The sequence below is a fragment of the Colossoma macropomum genome, unplaced genomic scaffold (assembly GCF_904425465.1).
Source record: "Colossoma macropomum unplaced genomic scaffold, Colossoma_macropomum, whole genome shotgun sequence".
Classification (NCBI taxonomy): Eukaryota; Metazoa; Chordata; class Actinopteri; order Characiformes; family Serrasalmidae; genus Colossoma; species Colossoma macropomum.
This window is the reverse complement of record NW_023494789.1, coordinates 35,247,884-35,260,508: the sequence shown is the minus strand read 5'-3', so window position 1 is coordinate 35,260,508 and position 12,625 is coordinate 35,247,884. Positions and strand designations below refer to the sequence as shown.

At 38.0% G+C, this 12,625-nt stretch overlaps 1 protein-coding gene across 1 annotated transcript in view; it reads right to left on the bottom strand.

Moving 5' to 3' along the window:
* Positions 1-12,625, bottom strand: part of grm4 (glutamate receptor, metabotropic 4) — a 141,713-nt gene that overhangs the window by 26,250 nt on the left and 102,838 nt on the right. Inside the window, exon 6 of the mRNA XM_036571112.1 lies at positions 73-273. Within this exon, the coding sequence (XP_036427005.1) occupies positions 73-273 (201 nt within the window). The remainder of the gene's footprint in view (positions 1-72; positions 274-12,625) is intronic.

The following is a 12,625-nucleotide window of genomic DNA, read 5'->3' as shown; positions in this document are numbered from 1 at the left end:
CACATTTTTCAGTGTCTAATTTTAGGCTGAAGGACAAAATGTGTTTCATAGCGTGACTAAGCTGTACTGCACCTGTGATCTTGACATCGCGGATGTACTTTAACAGGAGACTTCCATCAATAGGGTCCATTTTGGAGCAAAGCCCGACCTTTCCAGGACACAGGTCACTGTGCATGTTATGGAGTGCATGAGCCATGGCGTAAACCGCATCGATCACGAACATCACTTTGCCCTCCTGCTCGTATGACGAGTCTTTCCCAATCCTCTCCTGATCTGGAAGACAGAAAAAAGAAAGCACTACAAATGTAATGTCAAATAAAACTTCACCAGTGCATTTTCAGCTTTGTGTGATCTGCTTTATGCAATTTTTAAATACTCCTACAAAAGAGAGCCAGTGAAAGAGGTGGAGTAATTAAAGTAATGACTTAGCTAACATTAAGCTCAAAGGGAGAGGATTCTTTGTGAATTCTCTTTCTTTTTTCTGTTTTTCTTTTTTCTTAATGGTGGCTGCCATGGGAAAAAAGGTACAAATTGTTTGGACAGGCTAATGCAATCTAATTACATCAAATGCACAAAAGTCCAATGTCAATGGGCAGTGCAAAAAAAAAAAAGAAAGCTAAAAATAATAATAATGATATTTTTATGTAAATTGCTACAATTATGTCTCTTTCATTGTAATAGAAAATGACATGCTAACGCTGTTAAATGTAATCACATTAAATGAAATATTCATAGTGCATGTAAAAACAGTGTTGTCATATGTTTGGATAATATGAAAGCCTTATAACTGTCATCCTTGATCCAACGCTCATTCAGGCCAATTGAAATCTACCTTAATTTAGTATGATAAAGGCTAGGCATCTCTTTATGGCATGTGACGGAATGACTTAATGCATCTCTGTCCATGTTATCTTAGCGCTGTATCATGTTCTTCATGCCGAGACTGATAAATGGAAGTGGTCTGCTAACACACGAGGGTGGAATAATAGACAGTGAGAGAGCAAGCAAGATTAATTATCTTTCTGTGCTCATATAATCATGCCAGACAGCTGTATATTCATTAGAGCCAGAGTTGCTCAGCGTGCTTTTTTTTTATAAGCTCTTAATTGCAAAGGAGCAGTTTCAATTATGACCCTGCCGAATTAAACTGGGAGATGGGCCATCAGATGTCATGGTGGCAGGTCTCAATTGCACGGTGCAGTCTTCAGAATAAAGCTCGGGACCTGCCGTGACAATGCCATCCCGCGCTATTACTGACACTTAGCTGACTTTGAGTTCACTGTCGCTCAGTCCAATTACTCGAGCTGAGAATATTCTCTTTACTTAAAGCGTCCATTATCCTACAGCATTTTTGAAGTATTTTTTTTTCTCCTAGGGCCGGATTCACGAAAGTGTCTCAAGAAAGAAAATCTTCTTAAATGTGTGTCTTTTTCTTAACTTCATTCTTAGGAAAAAAAATAGTTATTATTCAAATTACTTCTTAAGAATTCTTCTTTTCTTTTTTCTTAACTATTTTCTTAAGAGGACTGGCGGCCTGTCCAGGTTGTATCCTGCCCTCCGCCCAATGATAACTGGGATAGGCTCCAGCACTCCACCATGACCCAGAAGGATAACAGGTTTGAATGATGTGTGTGTGTGTGTGTGTGTGTGTGTGCGTGTGCGTGTGCGTGTGCGTGTGCGTGTGCGTGTGTGTTTTCTTAAGAATAATTCTAAGAACAAGTGGTATTCTTTACGGCCTCATTCACTAACTGTTCTTAAGAAGTAATTTCTTCGTAAAACCCACTTACGCAGTTTTCATGAAGACATTCACCAAGGTTTTCTTATTTGGACAGAATCTACACACACTTAAGAGCACAAAAGTGAGAACAATTCTGTGGTTTAAAACCACACAATGAATATGACGTAGACTTTTTCTTAGGACCTTTCTTAAGAACACATTTAAGAAAAAACAACAGGTACAGTTTTCGTTCATCAAGGCACAAACAATGTAAATGTTCTCTTAAATGTACAACAGTGGTTTTAAGGTTCAATTGTGTACCTTAAATAAGTGTTTTTCCGGGTGAAAAGTACATATTTGTATCTTTTCATAACCAAATGTTTTAAAACAGAACAATAAAATAAAAAGCCTGGAGACGAGACGGGGTGTGTGGAGTTAATACAACTTAGAAGATATAATGTCAAAGGATTATAGTACAGTTATGTTCCCTGACTAAAGTACTGAGATGTACCCTTAAGGGTCCCACTCCACTGATAAGAGGGGCACTGCCCCAGTGACAGTTTAGTACCTTTATTTCTGAGAGTGTATGATAGCCTCACACTTGACTTAGGCTGTAAGAGTTGACAAGGCAGGCATCTAAATTTATTACTGACACTGCCTGTGCTGCTCCTACTGCCCATCCTCGTCTGTCACCCCAGATTATCATATTTTCCAATGAGGATTTTTCCTGCTGGCTATTTCTTCCACCTCAATCTCCACTTCTTGTTTGCCATTTTTTTTAAATGCTTGGTTTGATGTTTTTCCTCCTTTTTGCTTCTCTAAACAGATTAAACTAAATAACAGAAATAACAGTTAATACATATTTAAACGGTCTCATGTTGTTCATGGTACAGGGTAAAATGCAACATTGCCTACATAAGAAAACAATGTTCTTAAGAAAATCTTAAGAAAATAATTAAGATTATCTTATAGGATAAGGATATTTGAGAACTTCCTAAGTTTTTTTCAACAATTCCATTTAAGAACATTCTTATGAACTTCTTAGTATTAGTCTTAAGAATCTTCACAAGTTTTTTCTTAAGAAAGCTTTTGTGAATCTGGCCCCAGAAGTCCACTTATGAAGGAGTCAGGCAGGGCTGCTACTGTCACCATACCTGTTCAACTTGTATGCAGAACATGTAATAAGAGAAGCAGTACTGGAGGTAGATGATCAAGGATTTAAGTGGAAGAAACTTCAATAACCTTTGGATGAAATGACACTCAAACCGGAAATTCAGGAAGACCTGAGGGCCCTTATAAGGAAAGTTAAGAAACAGAATGAAAAGATGGGAGCTCGAAAAAAAGGTCATGACAACAGGAAAGGCCTCGAAGTTTCTAATATATCGTATAAATGTAAAAATAATGGACAGCTTTTTGGACATCTAAAGCACAAAAAGTCAGAGACTACCGCTCATTTACGTAAGTTCCAGTCAAATGGCTATCATTTTGTTTATTTTTCAGGAAAAAAGCAGAAAACATGTACTTAACAGAAACTTACACTGAAGCCTCAACAACTAAACATCATACAGAGTGCCTACTTTTACCTTTATTAAAGCCTCCATTCTTTTATGGAGTCTTACTTTCAGCCTTCCAAAGAAGTCTGCAGTCTTTCCACAACTCCAGGTTTCTGTCTTAGAAGTTGGCTGCGGTTTTCGCATCTCATGGTCCAAGTTATCCCAAACAATGATCACTTATATCACCTTTCCGTTCCTCATGCAAGTGGATTGTTTTATATCTAATTTTCTTGTAAAAAATGTACTTAATGGCCATTTTGACTGTAAATTACATAAATGAAGGGCTGTTCTTGACTCTTGGACAGTACTGTCCTTGGATCCATTATTAACAACAAAGTCAAGAAATACAACAAATATTAACATCCCCAGAACAACGATGAATGAAAGGTTTTCAAATGTAATGATTTGTCTTTACAAACAAATTTCAGAATTGTACAGGCTGTGGTCATTTCTGTGTTTCTTTATGGATGTGAAAATTGGACAGTAAAAAAGAGTGAATGGACAAATATTGATGCATTTGAACTGGTTTGGCAAAGACTTAAGAGAACATTGGAAAGAAAACAAACAAATGGATCATTCATCAAATCAAGCCTCACCTATCACTCAATGCCCAGACATCCAAACTTTTCAACATATTGTGAGAAGAATAAGTTCATTGGAAAAGACAGTTATGCCTGGAACAGCTGAGGGTAAAAGAAGAAGCGGATGTCCAGCAACATGACGGATGGAGACAATCACAGGATTCACAGGAGTAAGCTATTAAAATAAGCCTGCAGACCCAAACAGAAGACCAGATATACTGAAACACTCTCCATAGCTTTGTATGGTTTGGAATCGACTTGATGGCACTTAATAATAATAATAATAATAATAGTAATAATAATGATAATAATAATAATAATAAGAAGAAGAAGAAGAAGAATATGCCAAGTCAAGTCGAAGGTTATTTATTTAGCGCTTTTTACAACAGGTGTTGTCGCAAAGCTGCTGTGCATAAAAATCCGGGTCCAAGCCCCCATGAGCGTTGCCAATGGAGACAGTGGCGAGGAAAAACTCCCTAAGAGCAAGAGGAAGAAACCTTGAGAGGAACCCAGACTCAAAGTGGAACCCGTCCTCCGACACTGGACAGCAAACAATAACAAGAGCAAGATGAACAGAGAATAAGGTTTTAACAGTGCAAATTGCTTTTATATGGTCATTTTAAATGATCTCTGTTTTGGCTGCCCTGTATTACACTTCATTCAAACAACAGTCGGAGCTGAAACACTCCTTACAACTTCAGAATGAACGGATGGAACTAACTGAATAGGCAGATTTATATAATTGTGTTGGTTTTTGTGACATCACAAAAACAATTTGAACATGGGCTGCTTTTGCAGCTTATTTTACATATGTGAGTCATAGGAACCTGGGAGTGAATGGTATGTTTTGAAACTACATTAAATTCATACTAGGCCTACACAACATGGACAAAATGACATATTGCCGTTATATTACTAGGTACTATATAGAGTACTGTGCAAATGCCAGAGACCACTCTTCATTCATTTCATTTCTAGTCAAAATGAGTTTTTTTTTACAGCACAAAGCATATAATTAATGTTATGTGTTTACAGAGAAGCCTGAACAACTAAATATAACACACACCCACATTATTTAAGCCACTTATCCTTCTGGGTTGCAGGGGGTGCTGTAGCCTATCCCAGCGGTCAATGGGAGGAAGGCAGGAAACACCCTATGTGTGTGTATATATATATATATATATATATATATATATATATATATATATATATATATATACACATATATATATATATATATATATATACATATATATATATATATATATACACACACACACACACATTTTTCAGTATTTAGTGTCTCCACTGCTTGCCTTTATTCCAGTTTCTATTCTTTTCAGGAGACTTGCTTTCAGTTTTTCAAAGAAATCTGCATGGGATGTTTTTCTACCTTCAAAGCTTAGTCTCAGAAGTTGGTTGCATTTTCAGCTTCTCAGTGATCCCAAACACATTCAGTTGAGGTCTGGACTCTGAGGTGGTTAGTCCATTGTTACAACACCAGTAGCTTCTTTGTAAGGTTTGCATGATTTGAAATCTCTTTACTCAGTAACAGCTTCTTGACAGTTACACATCCTTTCAGACCCATAGAGCTGAGTTGTCTTCTCACAGTGGAAGGATGGACAGAAACACCCTAAATATAACAATTTTCAGTATTTAGTGTCTCCAATCTTTATTCCAGCTTCTATTCTTTTTGGGAGACTCGCTTTCAGGTTTTCAAAGAAATCTGCAGGGATATTCTCCACATCTCCAAAGTTTATTCTAAGAAGTTCAACACTTTAACAGTGTTAACATACTACATTAAACTCTCACATGGTTTTCCATGATATGGGCCCTTTAAAAAGAAAACATCAAGCAGATTTTTTTAAACGACTGCTTAATTCTATGCATGTCTTCTGTTGGCACTCTTTTCTGCTTCTTCCAAGCGTCCTCTTATCTAAACACAGGAGCTGAGAGTGTCCAGAAAACTGCTACTGTAGCCGTTCATAAATGTGTCTTTTACTTCAGGGTCTGTAATCAGTGGCACTCCAGCTCAGCCTTGCGACAGAGAACCAAAGGCAATTTAACAGCTCAGACAAGCGCCATGCATCTTTAAAAGCCTGAATTAAAGAAGCAGGATATGCCTGTGTAATTGTTTGCCAAGAGCGCTACTACTGGAGACAAAAAGTGCCACCGTTTGACGGCGTTACAGAGGCTGAGGGGCTTGGCTGCAAAAAAAGGGGGGGGGTGAGCACCAACATGATATTGATCTCACAGAGGGGGAACAACAGACGCACACACACTCCACTTGGCTCCACACACACACACACTCTTTCTCTTCAACCTCTTCCTTTGTCTTTCCTCTATAGGGACACGCACACACTTTTTTCATCAGCGCGTACCCAGCTTTGTCACACCCGCTCACACGCGCACACACACACTCCTCATCTTCAAGTCAGAGCACGCCCACACACACACACACTCGGCTGGCTCTCAGTGCCTTTAGAGAAATCCGTTTGGATTAAGAGAGGCATCGCAGAGGGGTCTTCTGGGCCTTGGAGGAGTCGGAGGTGCAGGCTGTAGCGGAGCACCGTGCTGCTGACACCCTGTACCTCCAGCCGCTCACTCCTTGTAAAAATTCAAGTCGCCTTCCTCTGAAGGCTCAGGCCCCTCCGGGACCGATGGCGCCGACTGGCTCCGTGTGCCAAGAAAAGCTCCAGAGAAATTTGTCATACCACAGTGTGTTTGAGTGTTTTCATTACGCAGGTTTGGCAGGCTCGCTTTTCTTGTAGAGGAGTTTACACATCCTTTTCTCTGCGTTCTCTCTCTGAGGCAGGAAGTACAGCCTTCATTCATACAGTGTCTTTAGCCTGTGTTCCTTAGGTGGCAAGGCCTTCGTTCGTAGTAGGCCTGCATGACAAGGTCAACACATTCAGTGATGTTGAGGCCTGGCCTCTGAGGTGGTCAGTCCATTGTTCTGAGAACACCAGCAGCTTCTTTGTAAGACTTGCATGATTTGAAATTTTCATCTTGTTTATCTCTTTTCTTTTCTCAGTAAGGGCTTCTTCACAGCTACACATCCTTTCAGACTCATAGTGTTGAGCTGTCGCTCTCTCAAAGATGAAGGCTTTCAGTGCTGTTTATCTGATGGTGACAGTGTGGGTGGTCTACCAAGGTCTTACATGTGTCCCATTTTCTCTAGATCTTTCAATCATTTTTTAAACTCCAGTTTTGGAAACTCCTGTTTTTGTCACTTATTTTCCTTTGACTTTTCCCTTCCTCACGCAAGTGGAGTATCTCATGTCTAACCCCGAAAAAAATGAATAACTGGTCATTTTGACTGGAAATAAAAAAAAACGACAAGGGGTCAGGTTTGACTGGTGGGGTCCAGTACTGTATCTTATATACTAAAAAAAAAAAGGTTCCTCGGCGAACCACTGGTTCTTCTATGACATTGCTCCAAAGAGCCTTTGAAAGGGTAGGAAAGAAGAACATTTATCATCTTCAAGCTTCAATAATTGAAAGATGAAAGCTTTAAGTACTGTTCTATCTGAGGGGAACAGTTTTGGTGGTCTAACAGGTCTTGCATGGTTGTTAGGAGCCCCAGTTTTCTAAACTTTTTTTTTAACTCCAGTTTTGAAAACTCCTGTTCTTTTTCTTTGATGTCTTCCTCCTTATCCAAGTGGATTGTCTTATATCTAATATCATAAAAAATATCTCCTGAAAAATTAAAAACTTGTTTAACTGGAACTTAGATAAATTAAAGGGTTAGAATTGGAATTCCACCATTTTTTAAAAATAATTGCATAATTGAAGAGTTAAGCTGTAAATAAAGTCATCCAGGTTGGTTTGATGAGAAAATGCTCAGAACTGTTCACTGCGGTGGTAATAAGTACCAAATGTCTGAAGCGATTTGGCCTCTAAATGCATATCAGAAAACTTTTACATGGTTATGAATACAGTGAGTACACTGTCTGGTGCCTGAAACATAGATATGAGATAAGACTTTGACCTAAAATGTATTTGTTTATTTTTTATTCATGGTGGAGAGGTACATGCAGGGTGTTTTAAGGTAAAATAGTTTGTTTGACATTCCTACTATTTTACCATTACAAACATTACATAAAAACTTAGCAGACACATGTAGGGTCACTGGTGGATTTGGATAATAAATAAAATGTACATATCTGCATTGTACATTTTGACCCCTGGTTCCTATCACCACTGTAAAGACATGTCTCTACAAACAACCCTTTCACAAAAAACCACTCTGAATGATTTTGTTTACATCTCAGTGATTAAATTATGCAGAAAATTTGAAAAATTGGCAGAATGTCCCTCAGAAAAATTCCCTTTCCAATCAGAACAGAGTTCATTTATCTTAAATCAGTCTTAAAGCACACAAACAAAACAGCTTGATTAAATAAACACAAACACACACGTTTTTGATCAAAATGACTTTGTTGGATCATGTTAATGTCTTAATTCATCAAAACACCCACAGAAACTCTTTTGGGTCATCTGATGTTTGGTCAGGATGATCACAGCGGACAGTATAACAATTGTAATTTATTGGAGTCCTATCAGTATCTTTTCAGTATCAGAAGTATCAGTATTACAAAGATCAGTATTGTGATAATGATTAACAAGCAATACATTGTACAGCCGTATTTCATACACAGTGTTCATATGTTTATGTTTATGTATTTACAAAAATCCCTCCGTATAGAGGAATCCATTACGTTTTGGCTAGAGAATTAAAATTGAATGTACTGCGGCTGCCATAATCAATACACAGCGCCACCGAGAGCATGTACTTCGGTTTTGCGTCTCAAACCACAAAATCCTTTCAGCAATAAAAGGGTAATTGTTCTTTTGGAAATGATTCAGGTAGTAGAGCTTGGAGGCAGTTGTCTCAGATCCAAACAGAAGCACTCTTAGATAAAGCATTACTACCTGAATCTTGAAACGTCTACTGTGAACCATTATGGTGTACAGATCCCAGTGGAGGGCCGGGACAGTGATCACACAGCCGTACTGTAAGATATTCTACACAAACACGCACAGACTCAAAAAATTCACTGGTTCACTTTTAATATTAACATCAACCTGCGCAGAGACCGCAGATGAAAATCAGCCGTTTATTTAAATCTGTCTGATTTACATAATGAAATAATGATGTTGATGACTTGTGTATTGCTCCTGTGAAATAAACAAAAAAAGCAGCGAAAGTGTTTGATCCCTCTTCATCTACAATGCTTATCAAAAGTTTGGGGACATCTTTCTTGCATTCAAAATATTCCAGGTGATATTTTTCACTGTTAGTTTTCATTTAAGTAAGAACAAATATGTCAACTTAAAACAGCTATTTGCTAATTCTTTTGGTATATTTTAAGCTTCATTTTCATCAAAAGAGTCTTCCTGAGTATGAAGAGCAGGTTTTGCTTATAATGATTTGACAGTTCATTTAATGATTTGACAGTTAAAAGCTATAATGAATCTTTTTTTCCCCAAAGGTAATTTAAATAACCGAAAGGTTTGAGTTCTGATGAGTGCTGACAACACAACAAGGAGACAGAATATGTGAAACTATTCCCAAAGTAGTAGTTTTGTCAGATGTTTTGCAGTTTTTACAATGAAATATGTCAACATCTAAACAGCTTTCTAGTTAATATCACTGCTGTCGGAACAACCATGTATCTCCAAAAAGGTAACTTTACAGGAGAAGGAAAAACGCTCTTAATATTTAATGGAAGTAAATGGAAAAATACATTTTTCCAAGTACTTTTGGACAAGTTCTATTGGTCTGTTCATTGTACAATTTTGACACAACATAAAGGGCAACTGCCTTTTTTAAACTAGATCATAAAATGAAAAATATGATATGAGGTCCCGACAGCAGTGATATGTTAAGTTTTTGCAAAGTGACGATGAAAATGTGCTGATTTATTTTAAAATATTTTAAAAAGCTGAGTGTACTAAAACTTTTGATAGGCAGTGTAAATGACCAGAAGTGGGTAGTAACTAGATTACATGTTCTCAAGCAAAATTTGGATAGATTTGTATTTTTTTTGAGTTTTTTCAAATGATACTCTGACTTACATCTTACTTTTTACTTAGCTACTTTTTACTTTTTTTTACTTTTTTTACTTACCATTTAGTTCACAATTCCTTTTATATTCCTTTTGTTTTCATTAGGTTGCTTTGATAGATGTATCTGCTTTATGAGTGGTCACATGTCCCAATTTTGAGGTTTATCATATTATTCTAGACCAAGAGTGCATCAAAAAGAGCAGAATAGCACTTAAAAACTTAGGTTCCTGAGATGCTGGATGCACTAAGACTAGCTTTACATGATGAAACTTTCATATAACTAGTTGCATGTTGTGAGTTGCCTGCAACGTAATTTCCAGCAAATTGACAGTTACATGAAGCAATTCAAAGCATGCAAGATATTCCATTAATCCACTAGTTAGCCAATCAAAACAGCACATAAAAACATGTCGTTCTTGAGACATAAACTCATCTGCAATGTGTAATCAATCTACATGTGAATATTTAGTAGCATTTTTATCATCTTTGCATAATGTTTCCAGCTGTATTGTGATTGTCATCGTTTAAATCGGCCGTATCAGAAAGCAGGAAAAGAGGTGTCACTGCAGTAGTACTGAAAAACAAACTAAAGGAGCTAGATGAGTGGGAGAGAAAGACTGGCTACCGAAAAGAGAGAAAAGAGTTATTAGCTGTTACCGTTAGCTGGCTAATTAACCCAGCTTGTTGCAGAAATGCTAGCTTCAAGAAACTCTTGCTTGTTCCTTGTCATCCCTGGGTTAACTGACAAAATGAAAAGCTACCATCTTTGCATAAAGGCAGTTGGGAGTATCTCTTTTTCAGGTGTCCAAAAGACCGTCTTTCTTCCATTTTCTTGACTGTTGAGCCGACGGCTTTTATAATCAGTTTTTCAAAATGGTGTCATTCGACTTGATCACATAATGCATTTACAGCTGAGTTTCAAATGAGTCACTGGATGCTTTACGTTATGGAACTTAAGTGCAATTTAGTTTCATGTAGGTTTCAAGCTACTAAAACTGTATAAAGCCAGCCTACGAAATCCCTGCAGTTCTAGAAGTTACTCAGAACTTACATGCTATCTTTGTCCTCCTACTCAGGCTACTTTTTGAAATGTTCTTTTACTTTTTCTTGAGTCATTAGCCAAACAATGTAACAACACTTTTTCTTCAGTATAGATGTAGGCTACTCTGCCCACCTCTGCCAATGAGGATTGTTCAAGCAAACTAGGTGAGTGCATTTCCGGCCTTCAGTTCATCCCACTCGGATGCTTGTTTTGCAGAGATGATGGAGCCCCAGGAGAAAGGAATCAGCTACACCCTTCTGTTCTTTCCTATTACAATCAATTGTGCAACCACCACCACATTTCTCATAGATAAAAGACGGGTCCTGCTCTTTGATCACAGCACTCTTGCAAAAGCGTTTAGACATCAGTGATCCATCCTCTCCACTGTCCTCTGAATAGCGCAGGCCTACAGGGCATGCTGTGAAGAATGCCGCAAAAGCGTCTTAAGTTGCTCTCACATCACAGGAGATTTTGGATTTGGCGATGCACACGCCAAGAGTTATCATCAGTGACAACCACTGTCACAGAATCATTTGGAATATGACAAGAGCCTCTTGTGCATCTGCAAACAATCCGCCATGATCTGCTGTGTACCAGAACAATCCGAAGTAGCCTTCTCGTCTCATTGCTTCCCCAGACGCCAGCTGTTGAATGATGATGACTCTGTACTGCTGTTCTGAGTTTCTGACCACAGAATTTTTCTTCCTGGACTTAGGCCAGTGAGGGCAGCCATAGCTGGCCTGCATCTGCTGAAAGTGATGTATTGAGCATTGCTTTTTAACAGAAAGATCATTTGCTAAGCAAACCAGCAGCATATCAATCTGCCAATCAAAAAATAAAGAAAAAAATTTTCAGAAAAACTCTATAATTCCAGAGTTTGGAATTATATTCATTGAGGAAGTGACTGAACAACATTTCATGCGTGTATCTATAGACCAATCTCAAATTGCTCTTGCATGTTTGTTCGTTCCTGTTGGAAACAGAGACACAATGTGCATGCTCTGAACTGGAAGAGAGAGAGAGACAGAGAGAGAGAGAGAGGCAGCTGAAAGCAGAGATATCCGGCCCTTTAATCCTCCAGTAACCACAGGGCTTTTGTGAGGGCTGCGAAATCACAGCACTGATGCTGCACTCTGCTATCTAACAGCAGTGAATATGAGGGAAGCATGGAAACAACATGGGAGCTTTCCAGCTTCCTGACCAGCAAAATTATAGATACTCCATCTGTACATAAAGCGCATAAGAAAATAATGCACACTTACTGCGTATACGCCAAAAAATACATGAACATATCATCACTGTCTCACAAAAACCTTTTATCTCCATTTTTAAACCTTTGTATTGTTTCCACACTGTTACATATCTACACACTTAAAAAGGATGGTTCTCCAAGGATTCTTTAATACAGAAAATGGCACTATATGGAACTTTGAACACTCAAAAGAACTCTTTTCTTGATTAAAGGGTTCTTTGTGTTATGAAATGGTTCTTCAGATTGAATGTGTTGTAGATGGTTCTATATAGAACCTTGTTGAAAAGGGTACTATATAGCACCAAAAAAAGGGTACTATTGTTACAGACTTGACATTGTCACAATAGAAGAACCTTTTTGGGTGCTATTTAGAACACTTTTCAAAAAGGTTCTATACAGAACCATCCA